Here is a 13,211-nt window from a genome sequence, read left to right as displayed (position 1 = left end):
TCCAAGATTGCTCTATGCAGCAAAGCTTTCATGTAGAATTGAAGGGCAGATAAAGTGTTTTTCAGACAAGGTAAAATTAAAGGAATTTATCATTACCAAGCCATTATTATTTGAAATGCTAAAGGGAATTATATAAGAAAAATAAGATCCAAATTATGAACAATTAAATGACAATAAATTCACAACTATTAACAATTGAATCCAAATAACAAACTAAGCAAACAAGCATAGAACAGAATCATAGGTACGGAGATCATTTGGAGGGTTATCAGTTGGGATGGGGAAGGGGAAATATGGGGGGAAGGTGGAAGGATTAAGAAGCATGAATTGGTAGGTACAAAATAGATGGGGGTATTAAGAACAGTACAGGTAATGGAGAAGCCAAAGAACTTATATGCATGACCCATGGACATGAACTAAGCAGGGAGGGATTGCTGAAGGGAATGGGGCTACCAGGTAGAGGGGCAAAGGTGAGAAAATTGGGACAACTGTAATAGCATAATCAATAAAATATATTTTTTAAATATAAATAAAAAATTTAAAAATAAGAAAAGTTTCTAAACGTTTTAATGTGTGATGTGTGTGTATTTTTAAGCTCTTCCAATATTTAAGACTACAGTTGGACATTTTGGCTGGAAGGATCTTAATAATAATACAATACCAATGTGCTAGCTTTAGCCCAGAAGACCCTTCATACTCTACTGAAGTCATTCATGGTACAGCTCTAGACTTGGGTTAATTCTTCTGAATAGAAACACAGCTCATGAAAGAGGGATTGGTCTTAAGTTAAGGAGTATTTTTGACATCTGGTGAAGAAAATGTGAAGTGAGTTTATTTGTATAGAATTAAAGTAAATTGTAAATGGCAAAAAATGGAGTCAGTAATTCGTACTTTTTTCCTTTTAGGTTATGCGTTGGACCCTTCATTAGATAATCAAGTGACTACTAAGTATATTGGTTCTGTAGAAGAAGCTGAGAAAAATCAAGGTATTTATTTGAAATTATATATATCTGTAATTATTGTCTTGCAGATTGACTTTAGACAATAGGAATAAAACTAGTGTTTTATTTAGCTCTTGATTTTTTTTCAAGTTGAGACAGTAGTGTTGCAGTTTAGAACTATTAACAGTTTTAGAGCTTGCTTTTGCCATGTGCTAGGTGTGTGACCTTATAGGGAAGATAATGGTACCTGTTTGGGGGACTTGTTGTGAGTACTTGGCACATCATCAGCCTCATTAAAACCATTCAGTAAATTATAATCAATGTATACCTGACTTTAGCAGTTTATTTGTCAACACTAAATGTCAAGCTACATTTTAACAGAGCAGAACATATTTCATTGTGGAGATTGTCTTTGAAGATTGCTTCAGTTGTTCAGTTATTGAATGTTTTAAAATACATATTTGCGCTCATACTCATTTTGTGTTATTATAAGGCAGAGTTATTCTGAATGCTAATTTGAATAAAGCTCATCGGCCCATTGGAATCTTTTTTTATAAAATGCTTATTAAAAACAGAATGTGCTATTTGCACAAAGACACTTAGTAGCTACAGACCTGTATGATGAGGCTGTCCTCAGTGTATAAGCTAGATTATTGTTAAAGTGAATTTTAACAAGATCCTGTTATAACACACAGCCTAAAGATGATCAGTTTGAATTACTATAGATATGCTTTTTTTTTAAGTTGGACCTCTGCAAGCCACATATTTATGTAGCTAGATTCTCAGTTAACAGTTCATTGTGGTTATGACTCTCATGAACCTTTCTATTTCCAACTGAATGACTACGCACAGTGCGCCACCGTCTCCTGATCAAATCCCAGTCCAGAAACATCCTCTTTCCTCTTTTCCCTCTTACTGTTAAGGTTTATGTTGTTAAATGTCAAGTTTGGATTGAGATCACTTAAGAAAAATACCAGATTCCTGTGATACTTTATGCTGTTGTATTACAAGTAAACAAAATAAGTTATTAATTACTTAATTTAATTCAATTAAGTTTTTAGCTGATAAATTTTAGTTTATTCCTTCAAAAGTAGCTTTATTACTATTTAACAATATTAAATTACTGAATTTCAAAAAGTGGTAAAATTCACTGATATAGGTCTATGATTTATTAAAAGGATTGTGTACTATTAACAGGATTACATAGCTGGTCTTTTCTTTACGTATATTCGAATTTGCGTAACTACAGTGGTAGAAAATTCCTTTGCCTAGAACATTGAATCCTTTTTGTGTAACATGACTTGGTGTACCTGGCATGTTTATGTAGATTTTATTTTGTGTGTTTAAATAGATTCTTTGGTCACAACAGTATAAAGTAAAAGTATATATATGCTGCTATTTCTTTAGAAAATTATTCGTGATGTCCTTTTTTTTTAATGTAGGTTTAACTGTGTTTGAAACTGGTCAGAAGAAAATAGAAAAGAGGAAAAAGTTCAAAGAAAATGATGCATCTAATATTGATGGTTTCCTGGGACCATGGGCAAAATATGTGGATGAAAAAGATGTAGCCAAACCTTCCGAAGTAAGCTCTGATGTTTTTCACTGTCAGTTCAGGTGCATGCTGTGTATCTCTATGAAGGATGCCTGTGTCAATAAACGTGAGATTTCCTTAGAGAACTAAATGACTCGTCAAAATTTCTCTGTCTAGGTAAACCGAGAAAATACTGTAAGATTTTGTTTTTCTTTAGAATATTTTTACTTACATTTTTCTGATTTATTTAACAGTTTTTAATAAATATCACCTTGATAATGCTATTAAGCTGCCATGGTAGCTGCTTTTCTAGTATCAGATTGTCAGCCTTTCTATGATTTTAGAATTGATGTGACTTTTATTTATTTATTAATTTATTTTAAATGTTTTGATATAAATGTATCAGTATATTAACAAAGTCATATGTCAATATTGGTTTTTTTTTTTAATTCTACTATGAGCTAAAGCTGTAGGCAAACCCTTACCCTGTCCCTCCCCGCCTCCTAATTTCATGGTCTCCAAGCCACACACTGTTCTAGGTCTGAGGGATACAACAGTGGACAAGATCAAGAAAGTTCTAGCCTCGTGAAGTTTATAGTCTAGCTGTATATCTTACATTCGATAACATGCATATTATTATATTGAGATATTATATCTCAGTATATGTGTATGCTGCTATTTATTGTAGACATCATCTGTTGACTTCTTTGTTATTATACATAAAAGTTTTCTGCTTCCCCACCTTTGCTCTACTACTGCTTCCATACAAGTTGTGTCACGAACCTATTGGCATTGCTTATATTCTTACGACTATGTAAAAACTGTCTGCTGAAGAACAACATTGTGTACCAAAATCCAGGTTCCTGTCTGGTACTAGATTTTCTGATTGCTTTGTCCTTTCACTTGCATTAAATTAGCATGATATGTTAAAGTTATTTCTAGGTGTTGCAGAAAAATGGGTTTGGTATAAAATGAGTTTAAAATTACTAACTAGTACCCATTATGGGTTTAGTATCGTTTTGTAATCTGTTGAAGAATTGAGGTTGTTCTCCTGGGACACATACTTGAAGCTGTTCCTTCAGTAAAAAATGGACCTCATTATAAAGAATTTATAACCAACCTTGGCCATGATGGGGTTCTAGAACATCCATTTTAAAGTTGACTCCTTATTTTCCTTAGGAAGAACAAAAAGAATTGGATGAAATCACAGCAAAGAGGCAGAAAAAAGGCAAACTGGAAGAAGAGAAACCTGGGGAAGAAAAGACAATCTTACATGGTAATATATTTGTTATGCCTCTTCAGTTTGTATATTAAACTTTCACATACTTACTCTGTTCTCTGTTTGTATAATATTCATTGCCTTTATTAAGTATCTGCTACAATTAATTTTATTAAGAATTATATTGGACAGTTTGCATCTCAAAGAAATTACAACAAACTCTTATGTTCTAATAGATGAGAGGAAATAGAATGATTAATGATAGCTGCAGATAATTTTTTTAAAAGAAGAAATGTGAATTGACTCTGTTTGGTGTGTCAGTGGTACCCTTGTCATTTTAACTTTGTTTTTAACCTAAATCAAATGTTCTGCAGGTCTGCTCACTGTTACTGAATTATACTTTAAAAGAATAAACTTTGTTTTGATGTGAATAGATTGGAGATTAAGACTCTCACCCATTTTGATTTGTGGGAGGAAAGGTATATACACCAAAATAAATTTAAAATATTCTAGAATGTATCTGGTTTATAAATAATTAGCTATATTTTGAAAATTATGTAGAGATTATCTGAAACTGTAAAGAATAATTCAGCACTGAGAGTATAGATTATTCTAATGTCATATCATATATCAAACTTTTAGGTTTGGTGGAGCCATATTCGGTTCCTCGAGCTCCCGCTTTTGTCTCCAAGGAGTCCATTTAGTGCTGTGGCGCTGCAGCGGTGGCAGCGATGGTGGCCAGCGTTTATGTAGTGCCTGCTCTCTCGGACATGCTAAATGCTGTCTCTATGCAGGGGGACCCAAAAAATGGGATTGATTTATAAACACTGTGTATTTATTCTTATATGTTTCAATTTCAGTCACCTTCAAAGTACTGTCCATTTGATGCAGTGCACCTATCGAGACCTTTTTTCCACTGCTCAAAACAGTTTTTGAACATGTTGATCTTGATCCTGTGCTTCTGCCATTTTTTGTTTCACTTCTCCACATAGGCAAAGCATTTCTCTTGGAGGACTTTTGTCATCCAGGGAAACAAAATAAAGTCACTTGGGGCAAGATTGGGTGAATAGGGAGGGTAGTCCACTAGTCCGTTTTTGGTGAAAAACTGAACACTCAACGCAGTGTGGGAAGGTGTGCTAGTAAATCATGAAATGGGCAAAATGCATTGATGGAGAGTCTTGAAAACAAATTCATTGAAACCAAATGCAGCCTCTCACAACGACAGCTGGTGCACTGATACAGAAGGTTCCCAGAACACTCACCTAGCGGGGGAAGCCTGTACTACAAGGGGCCCGCCTTCAGAAGATGATTCTGGTTTTTGCGGGTGTTCCCCCTCGTGCACTATGTCATTTAATTCCCACAAGTGACTTTATACTATGTTGAAAGTAAAAAAGAGAATGGAAAGGGAACCTAGACAGACGTAAGAGAGGAAAGCAGGGGAAAAGAATACCTGCTCTTTTTTGTTTTGTTTAACTTCCTTCTTACCCTGTTTTGCTTCTGATTCTTTGCCAGTGACTCACAAGGCCCAAGTACTAATTTTTTTTTGTCTCGCTGTAATCATACTGCAGTGAAGTCTTTTACATATGTCACTAAAACCTGTAAATGAGTAAAAGAAATATAGATCTTATTTAGAGATCTAATATTTTCTGGGTCTTCAGGAGCTCCAAAATACTACTTCTAATTATAAATAAGATCAATGATTTCAGGCAGCTAAATTTTAGCTATTGTTAGCCCTAATACCAGAGTGTTATTACCTAAACCTTACTGCAGAATAATATACCAATGAATAAATGTTTGTCATTTTAAGGACATAGATTGCATGGCTATGGCTCATGTTTGTTCATGGCTCTGCTTTGCCTTCTTGTTTCAGTTAAAGAAATGTATGACTACCAAGGCAGGTCTTACCTGCACATACCTCAGGATGTTGGTGTTAATCTGCGGTCAACTGTGCCACCTGAGAAATGTTATCTTCCTAAAAAACAAATTCATGTGTGGTCTGGACACACAAAGGTAAGCAAATTGGTTGTTTTTTGTTTGCTGTAATGTGGAATAGTGAAGCCAACATAAGTTTCAGCTAACAATATGGAACATTCTCTATTTCCGGTGAAGCTGTAGGGAAGTCAAGATAGAGCAGGGAAGTCAAATTGAAGAGAAACCTAAGTTGCGCTTGGAGCTACCCATGTATATCAGTCACCAGCGATGAGTCAGTCTTCAAGGTTTATTTGGATGGGCCATGACTTAGGAATCTGTGATTTGGTCCCCTCCCCTTGTGGAAGCCCTGGCCTTTCCTTCCAAATTCCTGCCACAATTTGCTTCTTCTTGGGTGCCAAGTCAGTGAGTAATTAACAGGCGCTCATGCTAGCACCAGAGCCTTAGCACTTTCGCTTTAGCTCTTGAGGTCATCATCCTTCCAAGAATGTTAGATGTTCCCTGGTTTATAAACTATGATAATATTTAAACAAATGAAGAGACAAGATACTGTACTTGAAAACTTTTGATGTTGATAATCCTTGTCATCCCTACTGTTCCAAGTAACATTTTAAGCTCTTGGCAAAGGGCAGAGGGACTGAGCGAAAGAGAGAAGAGGAGTGGGCATTAGCAACTTGATTGACTCAGATTCCCCTGGGCGAGGAAGTCAATGTTAAAGTTAAAAAAAAAATCTTAAGAAGTTTAGTGTCAGTAAGGGCTGCTGTTATAGTATAATGAAGATTATTCTGGGGCATAAGTTTTGGAATGAAGAAAATAGTAAATTACATTGCTTAAAGATACACTGTCTTTTTCTTAGGTTTGATTTTAGCTGATCTTAGAGCACTTCTGATCGGTAACTAATTAATACCTTTTCACAGGGCGTCAGTGCTGTCAGGTTGTTCCCCCTCTCTGGCCATTTATTGCTGTCCTGTTCAATGGACTGTAAAATTAAGGTGAGTTTTCAGTACCAGAGCAGGCGCGTTGCAAAGCTACTGTTTTGGTTAAATCTGCTTAATTATAAATAAATTTATAATTTATATATTTATTATATAATTTATATAATTTGGTTTGTTGGGTAATTCAAGGCTAATAATTTTCTCCTAGGCCCTGTGAATGCTGTACTTCTTTCTAATTTATGTACTGCTTCTAAACATGTTGATTCAGATATGGTGTATGATTTCAGTTGGTGAGGCTCTTTCGTTAGCTTAGATAACTAACTAATTAGAATGTAACCAGTCACTTTGGCTTCAGACACATAAATGTTTAATCATTAACAGAGCATTTTCATAGAGGTTTTTGTAGATGGAACTGAGTTCATTTGTTCCTCAGAACCTTATTAGGGAAAGGGGGCACATGATAGAAATCCCATTTCTAGAGAGTGGATAATGTAATTCATCCTTTTTTTCTTATAAATGCTAGCAGACACCAAGTAACAGGAAAGCTCCCAGACTCTTCTCCCACTCTTCATAGTCTTGGGAAGCTGCTTCATCTTTAGCCCAGTGTTTAGAGGTGGAGTACGTGGTAGGAAGAACTCAGTTGCCAGCGTATGTCAACTTGAATGGGAAAGCCTTTTTAAAAATCTTAAATTTAAAAGAATAGTTCTTACTTCTTTTGTGTCTTGTGTGTCTGGTTCATTATGATGGTCAATAAATATCAACCCTATAGTGCTCTTGAAGCTTGGAAAGTAGAATAGTTAAAATTTTATTCTTTGTAAATAATTTATGGATATCAACAGTATCCATAAAGGCAGATGTTTTATGGGGTTTTTTTTCTGAATGAGAGCAACCATTTAGGTATTTGTCTGTACTTAGTAGCTTAAAATAACAAGTAGTTTGGAGTAAGAAAACCCTTATTTCCTCTAACTTTTACTTTATATACGCTGTCTTAATTGAGATACGGTTTTCTCTTTAACCAATTAAAAAAGCATAGAGTACAATTTATTTCACTTCTGTAAACATGTGCAAAGGCCAAAAAATTATTCAGGCACTGTCTCTGCCCTTAGGATGAACATTTCATTATGATTTTAATGATCATTATAGAGTCAGAAACAAAGTGTTCTGGTTTCGAAGAAGAAGCATATCTCAATGGGAGGGAAACTGCTGCGGGAGGGGTGGGGTGTAGACTGTGCCTGAGAACAGTGAATAGAATGATTCAGCATGGTGTGTGCTGAACACTACAGTTGGACGGTAGCTGGAGGCTAACACGTGAGAGACAGAATGACCACAGTCCTGAGCAGAGGACCACGTTGCAGGTCCTTGCCTGCTCTGCTGGGGGTGCTGAGACTGGACATTGGCACTGGGTAGCCGGAAGTGCTTTTGGTTGTAGAGGGCTAGCAGTTCTATTGAGAACTGGGTTTGAGGCAGGAAAGAATAAAGGTACTTTCGAAGCTCTTGAGTTAATTCACTTTAGATGTGCTGAGAATTATGAACCTGGTTACATTTTAGTCTGGGTCATCATTTTTGTACTAAAGCTTCTATAGTACTCGTTACTTTAGAAAAGTTCAAAACAAAACCTTTTAATACCAAAATGTCGTAAACATAACAGATTTAATAGTATTTAACTCTTTAAAAGTATAATTCATGGTATTTAATAGAAACTTTTTTCTTCATATTAAATACAGAAAAGAACAGGAAGAAAACAAATCACCTATATTAGCTCCATCTAAATTCTGATGATATTTTGATGTATCTTTTAGAATCTGATATCAAAGTTTAGTGTTAAAGTGTGTGTGTGTGTGTGTGTCCGTCCATGAGTCCAGGTAGTGCAACGCAGATTAGATGCCAAGCAGTATATTTAATGATGTCTATTGACTGCTTTTGGTTAAATCCCCTGTACACACAAAGATGTGCACGCACATGGGCAGCATATTGGCTGCTGTAACTAATTGAAAGTTGTCATTTCATCAAAGTCTAGTATTAAATTTAATATTTATGTTGGTTTTTTTTTCTCCAGCTATGGGAGGTTTATGGAGACAGGCGTTGTCTGCGAACATTTATTGGTAATGCTTCTTTTTTCCTTTACTGTAACTGTTTAGAAAGGCTTTTAAAACTTTTTATCTTCATAAACCATAATTTTTCTGCACTAATATGCATGAAAATCTTCATAGACATGAGTCTTGAAGAAGGGGTAAGTCTCCCCACATAAACAAAGAGAACTAGGAGGAGCAAGCAGCAGAAGCAAAAGTGGTATGAGAAACTGTGCCACTTCGGGGGAACCACTTGTCCTTCAGACTGCCAGGGCATGGGAATGATAGGGTGAGAAAAGCAGCAAAAGAGGGGGCAGAGTATGGAGGACTATGTGTGTCGTTAGTAACGAGTTTAGACTCTATGCTGAGGGCTTTGGGAAGGCAGACATTGAATGGCTCTTGCAGGAAGGAGGCATGATCAGGTTTGAAGTTTACAAGGATCACAGTGGCAGTATGGAGGATGCCTTAATGGAGCAGGCCTGGAGGTGGGGAAGTGAATTACAGGGTTATTTCATCAGCCTGGATTAGAGATGGTGAGAGCCTGAAGTAAAGCAGCAGAAATGGAGAGGAAAGAATTAATCAAGAGCTAAAATCAATGGGCTTAGATGTGAGTGATAAGAGGCAGGAATCTACGGTGATGCCCAGATGACACCAGGATGGATGCTGGTGTCAGTCACCTAGAGAGTGAACCGAGGAGGCTGCCGAGGTTTTAGACTCGTTGAATTTGAGCTGCCCTTGGGTGTTTTTTTAATATATTTTATTGATTATGCTATTACAGTTGTCCCATTTCCCCCCCTTTAGTTCATGTTCATGTGTCATAAGTTCTTTAACTTCTACATTTCCCATACTATTCTTACCCTCCCCCTGTCTATTTTCTGCCTACCATCTGTGCTACTTATTCTCTGTACCTTTTCCCCCTTCTCCCCCTCCCACTCCCCTGTTGATAACCCTCCGTGTGCTCTCCATTTCTGTGGTTCTGTTCCTGTTCTAGTTGTTTGCTTGGAGTTTTTAGATGAAAATGTCTAAATGTCTAATTAAGCAATTAGCTGGCCAGATGTTAAGTTTGAAGAGAGATTGGGAATTGGCATCTAACACAGAAAAAGATGAGATTGAAAGAACTTGAGGCAAAGAAGAGGGCCAAGCAGAGGACAGCTTTGTGGCAGACTAGCCTTTTCGGTAGAGAATAGTTCACAGCCTTTGTCAAATTTTGTGTAAAGCTTCCCAATTTAACTGTATTGCACTGAAACAGTGTTTGTGTGAACCTTAGTGGCTCCGTTTTTAGATTGAAGTGGGAGTGTGTTCTTTAGTGCTGTGTAATTTTAGGGCCTCACTGCGCAAAGAATACTGCCCGAGATGCCGTAGCAGCCTAAAGAAAGATTCATGGGAAGGCTCTCAGCAGCATACAGGGAACGAAATACCTCCTGCAGATGTAGTGGATGGGGTCCCCATTTGTCTCCCGTGCGCTGGCAGACAGTCTTTCAGTGGAAAAGGGAAAATCTCCTGCTCAGGAAGATGGTGGCAGCTCTCACTGGACTTCTGCCATAGAAAAAATGACCTGATTGCTTAGTTGTTGTGACACTTCGTGTCTCCCCACGGCCCACTGGCGGTGGTGGTTCGGGGCTGCTGTGCCTGGTTGACAGTTTGTGCCACGCACATTTCGCACAGTTGTACTTAGCAGTCTTGGTCATGCGGGGGTGGTAAAAAAAAAAAATACAAAGTTTCTGCTTTCATTTAGCCATGTTTAATTGTCCCCGTAACTGTCAAAAGAGTTGATTGGTCTGGCAAGATTGATTTCCAAGCAGAGCATCTTTTTTTTTTTTTTTTTAATTTGTCTTTAGAGGGGAAGGAGAGAGGGAGAGAAACATCAATGTATGGTTGCCTTTTGTGCGTCCCCTGCTGGGAACTGGCCTGCAGGGAACCAGCCTGCAACCCAGGCATGTGCCCTGACTGGGAATCAAACCTCAATCCTCTGGTTCACAGGCCTGTGCTCAATCCACTGAGCTACACCAGCCAGGGCTCAAGCAGAGCATCTTAAAATGACTTTATTGTCAAAATGTTATCCTAAAACAAAATAGAAATTAATATTGGTTTCAAAAAGACTTAGTCTTAGACTCTGAGTCCATTTCTATGAAATTTGGTAATGTGATCACACAAATATGCAGTTCTTGAGTAAGGGCTGTGATTATTTTTTTTTTTTACAAACTTGAGGAGGTTTAGGTCACTCACTCTGTTTTTACTTCCAACTTCATGAGTAATCTGAGAGTGAACCTCCAAAATGTCACCAGTCATTTGTCTTTCACTGGCAGCAATTGGCCTATTATGTTTCCTTAGATTCTTAGCTGTTTAGTCATCAGTTGTATGTATATTACATACTAAGAGATTGCCATGACAGACTTTTTAAAAATGTTAGGTCTTTTCTCTCCCTTCCTACCTAGAGGTTATACATCAGAATCAGCTCAGGAGCTTTTTGAAGGGGGTGGGGGTGGGAACCACCTGTATCCCCATTCCCACATAGAACCAGCCGAGTCAGTAAATCAGGGGGTGGGGTTCCAATGATTTTTGACTCACAGCGTGGCTTGGAAAACACTGTTTAATACTGGTTTTTTATGGTGTTCATGTTGTAAAAGAAGATACCTTAACCTGCCTTTCGGTGGTCTCTGCCTGTAGGTCACAGTAAAGCCGTCAGGGACATCTGCTTTAATACTGCAGGAACGCAGTTCCTCAGCGCAGCTTACGACAGGTATCTTAAGCTCTGGGACACAGAGACAGGTAAGAGCTCACTTATACTAAGAGATGTTTGTCTTACAAATTAACATTTTTAAGTGAAATATGTGTGTGGTCTTCTTTGGCAAAATAGTGCCTTCTCTAGCTGCTGATTCTCTTGTCATTGACTTACTGCATTTGTGTGTAGAGTTGAAACAGCTGTGTAGGCTATGAAACTTTGTTTCCACCAAATATGGTTTATAAAGGAAATGTATTGATAGACAAGGACATTTGAAATCTTCCATTCACTATTTCATTGATTGTTTTGTTCCCCTGCATCACCTAGCACATGTTCTTGCATGTAATAGAAAGACAGTAGATGTCTGATGGACAGAACAAAACTTAATTGCCCAAATCGATTAAAATGTAGTTCTAAGCTTCCATGGTCCAGTTAGTTTCATATATTTGTGGACATATGAATTGCATATTGTGGCTGGTATAAATTTATATAACTAAAGAGTCATCTTTCATCTTGCTGTGTTTCAAAGCTAAAGATAATAGCTCACATTTACTAAACACTTTGTGTTTACCAGGCATTATGCTAAATGCTTATATCTAGTTTCTCATTCAATCCTTAAAATATCTCTATGTGATAAAGTACTATTATTTTTATAGAGGAGAAAACTGAGGTTTAAAGAGGTAGCTTTTTCGGGGTCACACAGTTGGTAAGGAGCCAAATCGGGTTCAGAGTAAGGCCTGTCTAATGCCAAAGCCCTTACTCTTAACCTGCTTAGCGGTGGTCCTCAACTCCGCTGCACAGCATAGTCACCTGGAGACCCTTATCTGTTCTGCAAGTCATGATACAGATCTACTTTTGAAAAAATTATTTTAATCATTAAAAATCTGAAAAAGAATAATATGGTTTACAATAAAGAGCAAGCAGGCTGCCTTTCCTTAGAATGTATTAAGCAAATAATCTCTGGATCTTAGTCCCAGAGTTATCTTTAAGTGATCAGATCTATTTTGCCTATTTTAACGTTGGTCTTTGGTTTTAGGACAGTGTATATCAAGGTTCACAAACCGAAAAGTACCCTATTGTGTCAAATTTAATCCTGATGAAGATAAGCAAAATCTCTTTGTGGCCGGAATGTCTGATAAAAAGATTGTGCAGGTGAGTCTTTTCACAGCATTTTTATTAAGATTCCTGAGCTTTATGTTGTATGAGGGGACAGAATAAGGAATATTAACTTGTTTAATGTTTTCTACTTTTAGGGTTTGCTGATGCTCTTCTTAGTAGAAAATAGTATAACCATAAAAATAGAGTGTTGGAAATCTTTTTTTTGTCCACTTTCCATAATTACAATCTTTGCTTTCATTAATCTGTGCCACCTCTGTCTTCACCTCTTCTTGTTGGATGCACAGTGGGACATTCGCAGTGGAGAAATTGTGCAGGAATATGATCGGCACTTGGGAGCTGTCAACACCATTGTTTTTGTTGATGAAAACAGGAGATTTGTAAGCACGTCTGATGATAAGAGCCTAAGAGTTTGGGAATGGTGAGTTTCTACCAGTAGAAAATCTGATTATATGAAGCAAGCAATTTAAAAATCTGTGGCCAAAGACAAACCCTGATAATATGCAGCTATTTGAGTATTTTTAAAACTGTGATGTGTGGCTTGCCAGTCAAACTGTTTTAACTACTTAAGTATCCAGAATATGAAGATAAAAATTTAAACATGCGCCCTGACTAGTGGTGACTCGGTTGGTTTGGCGTTGTTCCACAAAGCCAGAGGTCACCAGTTCGATTCCCACTCAGGATGGGTGTCTAGGTTGCAGGTTTGATCCCCAGTTGGGGCACACAGGAGACGCAGCCGATCCATGTTT

The 13,211-nt window shown here is 37.3% G+C and overlaps 1 protein-coding gene across 2 annotated transcripts in view; it reads left to right on the top strand.

Moving 5' to 3' along the window:
• CDC40 (cell division cycle 40) overlaps window positions 1-13,211 on the top strand; it is a 51,415-nt gene that overhangs the window by 27,007 nt on the left and 11,197 nt on the right. For both annotated transcript variants that reach the window (XM_037159011.2, XM_053664861.1), the window contains exons 4-12: window positions 906-986; window positions 2,384-2,523; window positions 3,652-3,748; window positions 5,562-5,701; window positions 6,538-6,612; window positions 8,612-8,657; window positions 11,292-11,393; window positions 12,383-12,498; window positions 12,750-12,883. In XM_037159011.2, the coding sequence (XP_037014906.1) occupies window positions 906-986; window positions 2,384-2,523; window positions 3,652-3,748; window positions 5,562-5,701; window positions 6,538-6,612; window positions 8,612-8,657; window positions 11,292-11,393; window positions 12,383-12,498; window positions 12,750-12,883 (931 nt within the window). The remainder of the gene's footprint in view (window positions 1-905; window positions 987-2,383; window positions 2,524-3,651; window positions 3,749-5,561; window positions 5,702-6,537; window positions 6,613-8,611; window positions 8,658-11,291; window positions 11,394-12,382; window positions 12,499-12,749; window positions 12,884-13,211) is intronic.

Source organism: Artibeus jamaicensis, unplaced genomic scaffold (genome assembly GCF_021234435.1).
Source record: "Artibeus jamaicensis isolate MK-2021 breed Jamaican fruit bat unplaced genomic scaffold, CSHL_Jam_final contig_387, whole genome shotgun sequence".
Lineage (NCBI taxonomy): Eukaryota > Metazoa > Chordata > Mammalia > Chiroptera > Phyllostomidae > Artibeus > Artibeus jamaicensis.
Note: the sequence above shows the minus strand (reverse complement) of the source record. Positions and strands in the feature narration are given on the sequence as shown.